Consider the following 12,233-nt stretch of genomic DNA (forward strand, 5'->3'; position numbering starts at 1 on the left):
CGGCGGCGACGGCGACGATGACGATGGCGGGGACGGCGATAGCAGCAACGGTGAAAACGACGATTGCTCTGTCGTTTGTCCGTCTCTCACTTATGACGTATAAACACACGCGTGTATCTGACGGCGACGGCGACGGCGGCAGCGGCAGCGGCGGCACTCACGACTCACGACTCTCACGAGCACACTCTATCACTGACGGCCTCCACTGGCCGCGGAACCATACCATCACACACCATAAATTCTGTGCTCCACAGTGCTCCGCTCCGCGCCGGGCGAGACTGATTGCGAGTGCGAGAGAGCCTTGTGTCGCGCTCACTCTCTCTCCCTCCCTCTCGCGCGGTGTTGCGCGCCGACCACCTCTCTCGCTTGTTCACCGCTCACATCGAAGCGGCGTGGCGGCGGGGAGGAGAGAGGAGAGAGAGAGAGAGAGAGAAAGAAAACGGAGGAAGGGAGGGACAAACGAACGTCTCGTTCGGCGGGGTGTCGACGACTGCCGAACACCGAGCAGCCGACTCAGCCGACTGGCGACTGCGGCCAACTGCGGCCAACTGCGGCGACGACGGACGATGTCGATGTCGATGTCGATGTCGACGTCGACTATCGACGGCAATGGTGGCCTCACCGCCGGCAGTCACCTCCGGGCGTTACTGTCCAGTTCAGAACACATATACAGTAGCAAACGCGCGTGACACTCGCTACTCGGCGACGATGGCGACGATTGGTCGAGTCAGGAGTGCAATGACGACGGAGACGTCCAAAGTTACCTCCGCGGTCGAGAGGTCGAGAGATCGAGACACGGCGCGAATCTGTGTTCCGTTCACATGGAGACTACTTCAGGCCACTTGAGGCTGCTCCCGTGACACGCACGCACGCCCGCACACGTATAGGAAAACCACGCGGAACACGACTCTCTCTCTCTCTCTCTCTCACACTCTCTCCTTCCCTCCTTCCCTCTGTCTTTATAGTCTTTATTGGTTAGTGTCGTTAGTCGCGCGAGGCGAGATCTCTCTCTATCTCTCTCTCCTCCTCTCCCTCGCCGCGATGTCTCCGGCGATACGGCCGGCACAAGAGACAGGGACGATAGGAGGAGAGCGAAAGAGGGAGGGAGGGAGAGAGAGAAAGACAGATATGTATGTACACGCAAATCCGATTTGTTAGTTGAGGGACACACGGCGCGTGTTGCACGTAAAATGTATGACCTCGCTTCCTCGACGCGAATCAGATTTCCTCTTTATTCCCCCGATATGACGATGGCGAGACGTTCAACAGTTAAAATAGATAGACTTCAGAGAGACTGATCGGTGCAACAGCACTAATTGGCCGAAAAAGGGAAAATTTTGCTCCGCCTCCCTCCCCCCTCCCTTCCCGCGTTCGTGACTTCCTCTTTGCGCTTTTCGTCGATATGACCTATAAGTTACGCGCGAGTCCCTCTTCTCCTCCTCCTCACTCTCCTATAGATCTTGTCCTCGACAGGACATTTTTCTTTTTCATAAAACTCAGAGCCCCTCGTCTTTTTCTTTTTTTTTTTCGTGTTCTTTTCCCGCTTCTTCCGCTCTTTTATTCCACCCTTCCTATGCCGTAAACTCCTCCTCGTCGACGATCATGGCAACACTCGGGGAATAAAATCCGCACCCTCGCGTACCTTCTCTCGCGCTGTCCTTACATATGTCTCTCCTCACTCAAGTATTCCCAAGTATTTTTGAAGAAATCAACTCGCGAGTCGCGCGGCCGAAAGTGCCGAACGTTCGACTTTGAGGCGCTGACGCTGGCGCTGGCGACTCGGCGAGGTGCTCCGATGCTCCGATGCTCCGGTGCTCCTGGCAGTCCTGACAGCCAACATGTCGTCTGCTAGACCGGCCTGACCGGCACCAGCGGGCAGCGCGCGACGGCCCACTCAGTGCTGTGATACAGACGACTCAGGTATGTGCGCGAAATTCAAGGTGCCCTGAGTCTTCCCTTTACTCCGATGCCGGACTATCATCGAGTGATGTTTCGAGTCATTTTTTTCTTTTTTACCACGTTCCCTTTTTTAGCGCTAAATTTAATAATCAAAAGCACTTTGTTCTTTCACTCTACTTGACTTTTTAAATAGCATCACGTATATCCAAGAGTAAATAAACCTCAATTTGGAATCCTGTAACGCGTTGTCCTGTAACTCCATCTTTTTTATACTAACGTAAGTAATTATCTTTCACTTGCTTCACGACCACGAAAATTCTGAGAAACATGATTAATATTCCCGGATGCTAAAAATGTAGGAGGCCAGATTTTTATCGAGAGGAAAATGCGGCTAGTCCAGAATACAAGACGTTATGTTTATTCGGTTAGTATGATGTGCACATTTTACGAACACACAGAAGCGTACAGGTGAGGCCGTCGACGATTCTCCGAGTGTTTGCCAATCACTGGCAATTTAATTGCGTACCTTGTTTTTTTCACGTAAAAATATGCCTTTCGGTATATATTGTAAAATAAAAATTTGTGCGTTTCTAATGGTATTCAAAGCAAATTTCAAACCACACAACGATAACTTTCTTGTTGTTTCATTTACATTGTTCGAATGTAACGTATAAAACGTATTATTAGTAACGTATTGGAAGAGTCTAATTACTAGCAAATTTTAATTAGCCCTAATAAGTATTGATAATCGGAAGAAAAGAACACTTGAAATAAGTATTTTCAATACGCAATCAATTTAAATGCGCTGTTTATATTAGGAAAAACTACCAACGTTGTCGCTGAAGCAATCAAATTTAATAATAGTTGGATACATATCGAAAACGCTCCTCTACGAAAGTAAAAACATTTTCGAAAAATTATATTCATATAATATACATATGTATTTGTATGTTACAATCAATAAAATAACTATTTTAATGATGTCACCAATTCATTATTTGATTTAAATGCTCAAAAGAAAATTCCCCTTTTGTTATTTCCATATGTATATGTAAATAATAACTCACAGTAAAAGCACATCTCGCGCGAATACAGTACGTTAGTACAAGATACGGTCGCGTGTGACATATGTATAATGCTCTAATATCTGCAGCATATACATATTTGGTGGTATTTTTGGGTGGTATCGTGTACCGTTTACACACACACACACACACACACACACACACACACACACACACACACACACACACACACACATTACTTTTTCACCACTGGCTAACAATTAAAATGAATACTTTCGTACTCAAATTTATCGTGAGTTGTATGCGATAGTTGCATCACTCTTGCCTCCATCAGTTTTCGACAAGTTGTAAATTTAACTGACGATAATTTACTGACGATGCACTGCAACTTGGAAAACCCGCCTTCGGAAAACGCTCTTCGCATCTAGAATCTTTTTCAATGAATTTCAAGTCAACATCTTTCCAAGATGTCCACTGTCTCTGTTTTGATCGAGCGAGTCAAAGACAAAATACTGTCTCGCGTTTTTCAAATTTAATACCACGCTGATTTCTTCACGTGGAGCTTATATAGGTTTACAGCTTGGAGGTCGACCTGATAACTGACGTCTTTACAACCGATGACTCTTCCGTCGATTTTTCTTCCGCCAGGAGAGAATTCAGATCTAGATCTTGAATGTTCATCGAGTGTTGACCAGAACCTCCTCCTAAAAGTAAAACAATAAAATCTGTTGTGCGTGTATGTGTATACTTAACTAATATACTTATTTTTAAACAAATAATCAACTAGAATCGTGTGTTGTTATAATGAATATACTCGTATATATCAGAGATAAAGTACAAGATGTAGTAATTCTCGTAGAAATTCTCTATATAATAATATATACTTAATCTACAAACTGTTTGTATAGGTATATCAAAAGATTTATAATTTGACAATAATTTGACAATAATTTTGTATATCCTAATGACGATATACCTACCTGCGTGTGCAATAAAAAGATCCTTGAGAAACCCAAGCTCCTTGGTGAGCATTTTAATTTTCTCCTCCAACAATTCGTTTTCCGTTTTTAATTGATTTACTCGTTCCAAGGTTTGTTGTGTACGTAATTTACTCTTCACTCTCGATCGTTTCACAGCCTGTGAACAACGCGAGAACAACGATGATATATATAGTATACACATGCAAATAACGTGAACAATTTACATGCAAAACTGATAGATTACCTGGTTATTCCGATCTCGCCGCTTTCGATAATCCTCGTCGCCCTCGTCCTCCATTTGCTTTTTTCGCTTGCTGTTTTCTTTATTTTTCGGCATCTAAATTAACATGCAAAGACAAGTCTCGGTTAGTTACAAATTGAGATGAGAAGGACAGTAAAGATACCTAACATTCTCTCTCTCTCTCTCTCTCTCTCTCTCTCTCTCTCTCTCTCTCTCGTTTCTTACAATTAAACGTGAAACGTATCTCAAATTTAAATGTACATAACAGCAGCTTTTAAGCTGTTTAACAATATACTGCATCTTTATTTTAGAACTTGACGATTGTTCGCTCCAAGAACACTTCAAACTTCAACTATATCTTTTTTTTCGTACAGCTTAAACATCTACATATCTACATACAGTGGCAAATCGCAATTGTTTTCAACCGCGTCACGCTAACGATCGCGATTTGTTCCTTAGAGAAGTAGCTGCTTGACAAATATTGATATCGATTTGTGCTTTAACGTCCGGCACAGACTCATTACGTTAATTTTACGTTAACTATCGCGTAAAGCCAATGTGCTCCGTATTTACGGTATTTACTCAATAAGGCCATGCCTCGAAATCGTTGTTTTATGAAAAGAAACCTCCGCGTGCGTCAGTCGAGATGACAGCCAGGACAGCCTCGACTCGAAATTCTCGAAAATCGCGACTGCGGCTTAAATTAAGAAGAGAACCTGTCATTTTCGATTTTTCATCGTCAGCTGCGCGGCCACAGAATTTCTTTCAATTAATCAGAATTCTGCGTAACAATCTCAAAACGCGTACAAATGTCTAGATTATAATACATGTCTTGCGTGTCATCTATGTAAACTATTTATGAATCATCGATTCGCCTGCGTTTTTGCATTAAACTGCACCAAAGCTTCCGTCTCGCTTGTATATGTATATTTTTCATTTATCAAAATAAACTTCTGTCTGCAGATGTATTAACAATTGTAAAACTCATAACATAACAATTTATACATTTTGCATTGCATGTAAAAGTGTCGTGCAATGAAATCCTTGAAATATTTATATATTATACGAGTATATGGCAAGTACAATTTTGAGAAATCAATCCTATTTCAATTCAATCTTTCGCGTTGCAATGATGCTTTCCAATTTCATGAAGTATCGCCGAATAGTAATGCCATAAATAGAAAAAGATGGCATTCTCGAGAATATCGATCTCGTTTCACTTAACTTAACGAATCTGCGGATGAGAGGATTTTTTACAAATATATATTGGAAGATCTCGCAATGATTTCATTCGCATTGTCAGCCTTACAATCGTGCCCGCTCGGCTCGTTTCCGCGAATTGATAACATTAAACTCTTATATAAATCTGACATCATCGACCGCGGCGGCGATCGTTCGTGCTGGTTGGTGCGCAATACACTCCGTCACATATATATGTATGTATAAATGAAAAACATCGAAACATATATATATATATATGTCGACGTATTATATATCCGACCGCGTCGGAAAACAGCCGTCTCGCTCTATCATTTTTCCGACAAGTTTATTTTTTCCCCGCGAATGGTATCCATGCGATTCTTCCTTCTCGTCCATTGGTCATCCGCATCGTGCGGATCTACTTCTACTCACCGGCCCGGTCGGGATTACGTCCTCGTCGGTTTCGGTTCCCGTGATACAAACATCATCGAGAGATCCAAACGGATACGTCTCTCTCTCTCTCTCTCTCTCTCGTCGCAGTTTTCTCTTCCGTTCCACTCGCGGAATGCGCGATGATTGATGAAATTGTGCGCGACGCGATAATACGGACATAAAACTGTCCATCGACTTGTTTATCTCGCGCAGTGAAACGAATGCGTGGATCATTGCAGTCAATTGCAGTATCATCAGAGTAAGATTGTGCAGAAGAGAGAGGAAAGAGCAAAAAAGAGACAGTAATTAGCGCTCTCTCTCTCTCTCTCTCTCTCTCTCTCTCTCTCTCTCTCTCTCTCTCAGGGTCAATGTTTTCAGTATATGTGACAAGTTGCTCATATTCAAACGATAATTTGGATACGATACCAAGTACTATGTGAACGGCGTTCCCTCTCCTTCGTCTCGAATACAACATTTGAAATGAAACAATATCTATCGCTGCTTTCTGTTTGCATTCTCTCGGAACGCGTGGTACGCCAACTTATCCACTTGTATCGATCCATTTAAATTGCGCCTTTCCGGCACGCTTGAACACATATATATTTGACTAAACATGTACATGTATGCTTAGAAGAGAGAGAAAGAGAGAGAAATTAATTCTGGTACGAAGAGAGACGGACTAGCGACTACAGAGTGCGTAATCACACCAACCAAATGTTCAATTAACAACGCACGAGACACCCGACACATTATCGCGTATATACGCAGGCACGTGAGATTCATTATCCACGTGACTCTCTTTTACCTACTCGACGCTCGTACTTTTCGTTAAATCCTCGTTAAACTACCTCGCTTAAGCTTCATCCAACATGATCCAAAGTGACCCAACGTGATCGAACGTAACGTAACCACTAGTAACCAGTTAACCACAGCCACTGTACGGCACCAGCTAGTAGCCAGTGCCACCACTTACCTGACTCACCAGTCAGCTGAGTCAGAGTTCAGAGTTAGTCAGCAACGGCACTAAGCGGTAGCATCATGCCTCCGGTACCACCGCGACAGACATTCACTGAGGGTGCGATTACATGGGATACGCGGTATGCGGTACAATAACTAGTGATAACTAACTAGGAAACTAGGACTAGTGATAAACTCACATTACTATACACTGCTATGCACTTTTGGAATTAATTGCAAAATTTTAAATGCAAATATTAAGTAAATCTATTAAAAAAAATAAGAGTATTGATAAAGTGTGCGTAAAAATAAGTTAATATATTTACAAAAATTCATACTAATGTAAGTTTGTCACTAGTCCGTACCGCAAACCGCGCTCCATGTAATATCAGCGAAAGAAATAGGCGGTACGTAGTACACGGTATCCTAGTTGCTCAGTTAGTTACTTTTCCAAGTTGCTTAGCTAGTTACTTTTCTTAGTTGCTTAGTTAGTTACTATTAGTTACAGTAACTTGAGAGCGGCCATGCCCAGCCGGGATTTAGCTGTTACTTTATTTTTATTTTCAAGCGCCACTTTGTCCACAAAATATGGACATTGAACTACGTAGCCAATGTCCATGATCCGGTCGGTAATATCCACAATTTTTGGGTTGTTTTCTTCGTTGTGGCACCGACGAGATACTATTAAAAACTGTCAACCCTGGGCAAATTTTCGGTGGTATAAAAAGGGCCTCAAGAGCCCGGAAGTAATCGAACAACGCTGACATTACTGACAATTCATATAAATTTGCTATTATTAACATAAATATTTGGCTTATACATTATTAAATTCATAATTTTTTATTACATAAATGTTCCATAAACAAATATGCATACTTGTAAAGCTATAATATCCTATATATTGCAGAAAAATTACAATTTTTTTCTCTGCAGTTATCATTTCTGTTGATAATCAACTTTGATAATCAACGATAGCACTGAAATCACAATTTTAAAGAGAAATCGAGTATTATTTTATATCGTATTATTATATATCGAGTTCTAAATGCATAAATATGTACTAAACTAATAAATCATAAAATTAATACAATATTTTCAGTTTTTCATTCTTAATTCAATATTTACAAGAACGTCAACTTACTCCCGGAGGGAGGGACGTCGGTCTTTAATAATATCTCGTCGGTGGCTATGGCTATGTAGTTCAATGTCCACATTTTGTGGATATAGAGGTGCTTCGAAATAAAGTAACAGCTAAATCCCGGGCTAATGACCGCTCTCAGGCTTCTCTCTGTGATTTTAAGCATATTTTGCGATTAGTAAAAGCCGCTCACCCCATGTCCTCATCACTTTCAGGTTTCTCTCTGGTCTCGCACTCTTGAGAAAATTTACGTCAATTTACGTTGCGCCCGTTTCTTCAATTTATCCAAATATATGAGCGATTTCTTCTCACGATATCAAAAAACTTACACAGGATATTAATCAAATAACAGATAGCTCTATCAAGTATGTCTTTTTTTAATCGCTTCATATAGTTGGTTTACATTCAAATCAAAATGAACGCATATCGACACGAAGAAATGCAAATAAAAATTATAAAAACAGATTTGTCGTCGATATCGCATTGGAAAACTCTTCGAATAATTTAAGTCTTATTTTTTCTTATTTCGTTTCTCGACCAAAGTATATCGCAAAATTAAATATCATAAAATTATATCTGTTCCGAAACACAATGATGGATTTCTTTTTTTATATCTACGGATTATCGTAGCAACTACCTCAGTGCATAAAATATATATGTATATATGTATATATGTATATATGGCTATGTGTAATTTATTTCTTTGATCGTACCACTGAACACCCTGTAACGATTACTTATAATAATTATTAAAGAATTCCTTTTTATTCTTTCAGTAAGCAATTATTCTGATATTCAGGCAGGATTGTTATATTTAAAAATGTCGATGGTATAAACGAACATTCCTTGAAATAATGATTCAAGTGGAAATGAATTAATTACATTAGTATTGTTCATCGCGCATCTAGCGATCTCTTCATTCGCTTTCGGAGCCGCTTTCGCCGGTCGCGCTAGCGGAACCGCTACCAGTACCGGATCTCGATCTTGACGGTGACACAGACAATGAGGTTGACAAAGATCCCGATGGTGATTTCGCAGGCGATCTTGAACGCGATCTCGACTTGGATCTAGATCTCGACTTTGATGTGTTTCTCGATTGAGGACTGCCGGATCGTGATCGTGATCGTGATCGCGATCGTGATTGTGATCGTGATTTACTGCGTGATTTAGATGGCGAACGTGAATGAGAACGCGAGCGCGAGCGAGACGGCGATCTAGATTTCGATGGCGAATGTGACCGCGACAACGAACGTGAACGCGATCGCGATCTCGACCTCGATCTCGACTTAGATCTAGATCTAGATCTAGATCTTGATCTCGATTTCGATTTCGATCTTGAGCCAGACTTGGAACGAGATCGCGACTTTCTACTGGACGCCTGCGAGGACGCTCTTGATGACGCACGCGTCGATCCTTCCTCGTTCTCTGCTTCGGAACCTGCAAACAAATTTTCTGATTACCGGAAAAATAGATTCAGAGTGATAGTCTGTCCTATCCAATTGTATCATAGTGAATAGTGTGAACGAACCTTTAGCTACCATATCTGCCTTCTCTTGTTGAGTCTCCTCTTCCTCCTCCTCTTCCTCCTCTTCTTCCTCCTCCTCGTCTTCATCCTCCTCTCCTGGTGGTTCCAATTGTTTTTCTCGATATCTTTGCATTCTGAATTCATTGACATTTAGCGGTCGGTGACGCACTATCAGACGCGTGTTGTTTGGCTGCTGTCCGACCTTCTGGCGCCGTTTACTTAGTCGCACACGTGTCTCCAATTCATTGTAGTAAACCTGCGATACACCAATGGATTAACGTGACAAATCGCAAAATTATAACACATCTCATATGAAATTATGCATATATAATAGTGCAGCGCTCATATATATACCCCGTCTTGTCTTATCACGAGGAAATAATTCTCCTCGTATCCTTTCGAAGCTTTGCTCTTGACGTTCCAATTGTATTCTCTAGCCATTTTGTACTCGTATTCTTCCTCATCAGCGTAATCGATACCAGCAGTAAAGTCTCGTCGGCGTTTCTCCAAAGTTTCTTCCAACGGCAAAAAGTAAGCTACAAATTGCTCACCACTCTCGTCCATCACACCCCTATAAGAAGAATCATGATTATCTTGTACAATAATCTAATAATATCTAAATTAATTGAGTTTGGCAAATAATAACATTTTTCAATACACATTTCCTTTTGAATTGCATAAAATTACTCTGTGTGTGCGTGCGTGCGTGCGTGTGTGTGTGCGTGCGTGCGCGTGCATGCGCGCACGCGCGCGTGTGTGTAAGAGAGAGAGAATGAGCAAAGCTATACCTTATCATGGCTTGTGACATTTCTTCTATCTGTGCTGGTACAGATCGACCAGTTGGTGCAGGATCAGAATCAAATATAACTTGCGCACATGGATATTTCCACAACTAAAAAATTGTAAAAATTATAATTGTACATATGTAATGACAATATTGTTGACAGACGTTGCAATGGTACCTTAAAGTCTGGATATACTGGCAATATTTCTATAGGTACTACATTCGGTTTACTGTAGTGTCTTTCAATTGGCTTTATATTGTCTTCAAATGTCTTTTCTATAGCTTTTATTTGACTCTCACGGTCCATATACAGCGTTTCCTCCTGATTAATAATAATTGAATTAGAAAATACACAAATACGCTACAAATTTTGCTCAATATACATCATACCTTGAAATTCTTTTTGATACTGTAACCAACTTTGGCTTCGACCTTGTCTGCTGTTTGTGGCTGGAATCTCGTGCTTTCCGTGGAAATATATTCTGTGCGTCTTAACCACGAAACACTCCTGGCATGATGCCGAGAACGTTTAGAATCTTGAGGTGTGAGCACATCTTCTTCCAACAGCTTTTCGTCAGCTGGATCTAATTGAGCATTTGGATCCCCCGCATACGTATCCTTATTTATTAAATCAATTTCTACACCTAAATCATGTTCTGTCAATACTTCATATTTGTAATTACGCTCTAATGAGGTTGGATTATATTGAATAAACCTGTATTACAAATATGACAAATTATTACAAGACAAAAGGACATAAGCGACAGTTTGACAGATTGAACGTTATTCACCTGGTCGGTTCAAAGGGATAAGCTATAAATTTTGGGTCAAACGGTATATCCGGCAGCGTGTTACAATATTTTACTCTGCATATGAGCTCAGATCTGAAAAAGCAGGTCAATAATATACAGCAACATTACAGTTGTACTGCTTATGATAGTAATGATTCAATGATTCGCGACACATACACATATATATATATATACACATATATATATCGTATACGCTGGTGTGCTTATTTGCTTATTTACCGCTTCTCTGCTGGCCTGGCCACGCGTTTATCCCGGTCAGTTTGATTACTGTTGGTTTGAATGGTAGGTGCCATTTTTTTTATAGCGCGTCCTGAACAAATCTCTAGCAATCAATAACACTATTCAACACTGATGACACAATTTGAATGCGGCCAAAAGCATCGAGTGCTATATAACCACATTGTATATTACGCAATTGATTACAGCATTACGAGTGAATTACAATCAATTACTATGAAATAAGGGCAAACAAGGGTTAGGTGGGACTACGGTATGCTTAGCAGAAGTAGGGCTAGAAATAGCTAAAAAAAAGTGCTGTGAAGGAAATTGGGAACTGGGAAGGAATGGGTCGGATAGGAAGGAACCATTATTTGCTGCGTGACAACGTGGCGACATCTTTAAGGGGATACTGTAGCCGGATCTGTATTATCGACAAAACTTCCAAATTCGATAGTACGTGGCGACATCTTCCATTCATTTTTTTTTTATATTTTTGATAATCAAACTCGGATGATAACATTAAAATTTAAATAAAAAAACGAGTATTATTATAAGTTTTGAATATATATGCATGTTTACGAAACTAATAAATCATGTAATTAGTATTTATATTATTAGTTTCTTATTTTTATTTAATCACTTAAATTTTGACAATCACGCAAACTTCCATAAGAGCCGACCATCTTTTAATTACTATCTCATGTGTCGGTGATAAGAGTCATGACATGGGAAAGTCGCACGTTGATTGGTTCGTCATGTTTCAAAAATTCCCATCCTATATTTCATTGCGTACCTAATAATTTCGGAATCCATTTCGATTAATTCCATAACAGACTTATAACTAAACTTTACGTCTGAAGCTATAATATAAGAAATTGATCAATCATAATCGATTATTCTTCTCGATTGTGATTGGTTAATGTCTTTAATGATTTAAGACTATATGTTTTCGTGTCCCATAAATTATGTCACTTATATATACATATATATATATACACATAGATATATAATATTTATACAT

At 40.4% G+C, this 12,233-nt stretch overlaps 2 protein-coding genes across 9 annotated transcripts; both read right to left on the reverse strand.

Annotated features, from left to right (window-relative positions):
* Window positions 1-3,137: 3,137 nt before the first annotated feature.
* Window positions 3,138-6,875, reverse strand: LOC108751416 (CCAAT/enhancer-binding protein gamma). 8 transcript variants are annotated; one of them, XM_018491611.1, is made up of 4 exons: window positions 6,760-6,875; window positions 4,149-4,241; window positions 3,905-4,061; window positions 3,138-3,628 (listed from the first exon to the last, which is right to left on the reverse strand). In XM_018491611.1, exons 2-4 carry the CDS (start codon window positions 4,239-4,241, stop codon window positions 3,498-3,500), a joined length of 381 nt encoding a protein of 126 aa, XP_018347113.1. In that variant the 5' UTR covers window positions 6,760-6,875; the 3' UTR covers window positions 3,138-3,497. The 8 variants fall into 8 exon arrangements, with proteins under 8 accessions (XP_018347113.1, XP_018347111.1, XP_018347108.1 ...); XM_018491609.1 differs by having other exon boundaries at window positions 6,751-6,875; XM_018491606.1 differs by lacking the exon at window positions 6,760-6,875 and adding an exon at window positions 6,626-6,740.
* Window positions 6,876-7,893: 1,018 nt separating this feature from the next.
* Window positions 7,894-11,569, reverse strand: LOC108751328 (RNA polymerase II-associated factor 1 homolog). Its single transcript, XM_018491433.1, has 8 exons — window positions 11,213-11,569; window positions 10,973-11,065; window positions 10,572-10,896; window positions 10,360-10,503; window positions 10,186-10,289; window positions 9,752-9,968; window positions 9,401-9,653; window positions 7,894-9,309 (listed from the first exon to the last, which is right to left on the reverse strand). Exons 1-8 carry the CDS (start codon window positions 11,284-11,286, stop codon window positions 8,789-8,791), a joined length of 1,731 nt encoding a protein of 576 aa, XP_018346935.1. The 5' UTR covers window positions 11,287-11,569; the 3' UTR covers window positions 7,894-8,788.
* Between the last annotated feature and the right edge of the window lie 664 nt (window positions 11,570-12,233).

Source organism: Trachymyrmex septentrionalis, unplaced genomic scaffold (assembly GCF_001594115.1).
Source record: "Trachymyrmex septentrionalis isolate Tsep2-gDNA-1 unplaced genomic scaffold, Tsep1.0 scaffold44, whole genome shotgun sequence".
NCBI lineage: Eukaryota > Metazoa > Arthropoda > Insecta > Hymenoptera > Formicidae > Trachymyrmex > Trachymyrmex septentrionalis.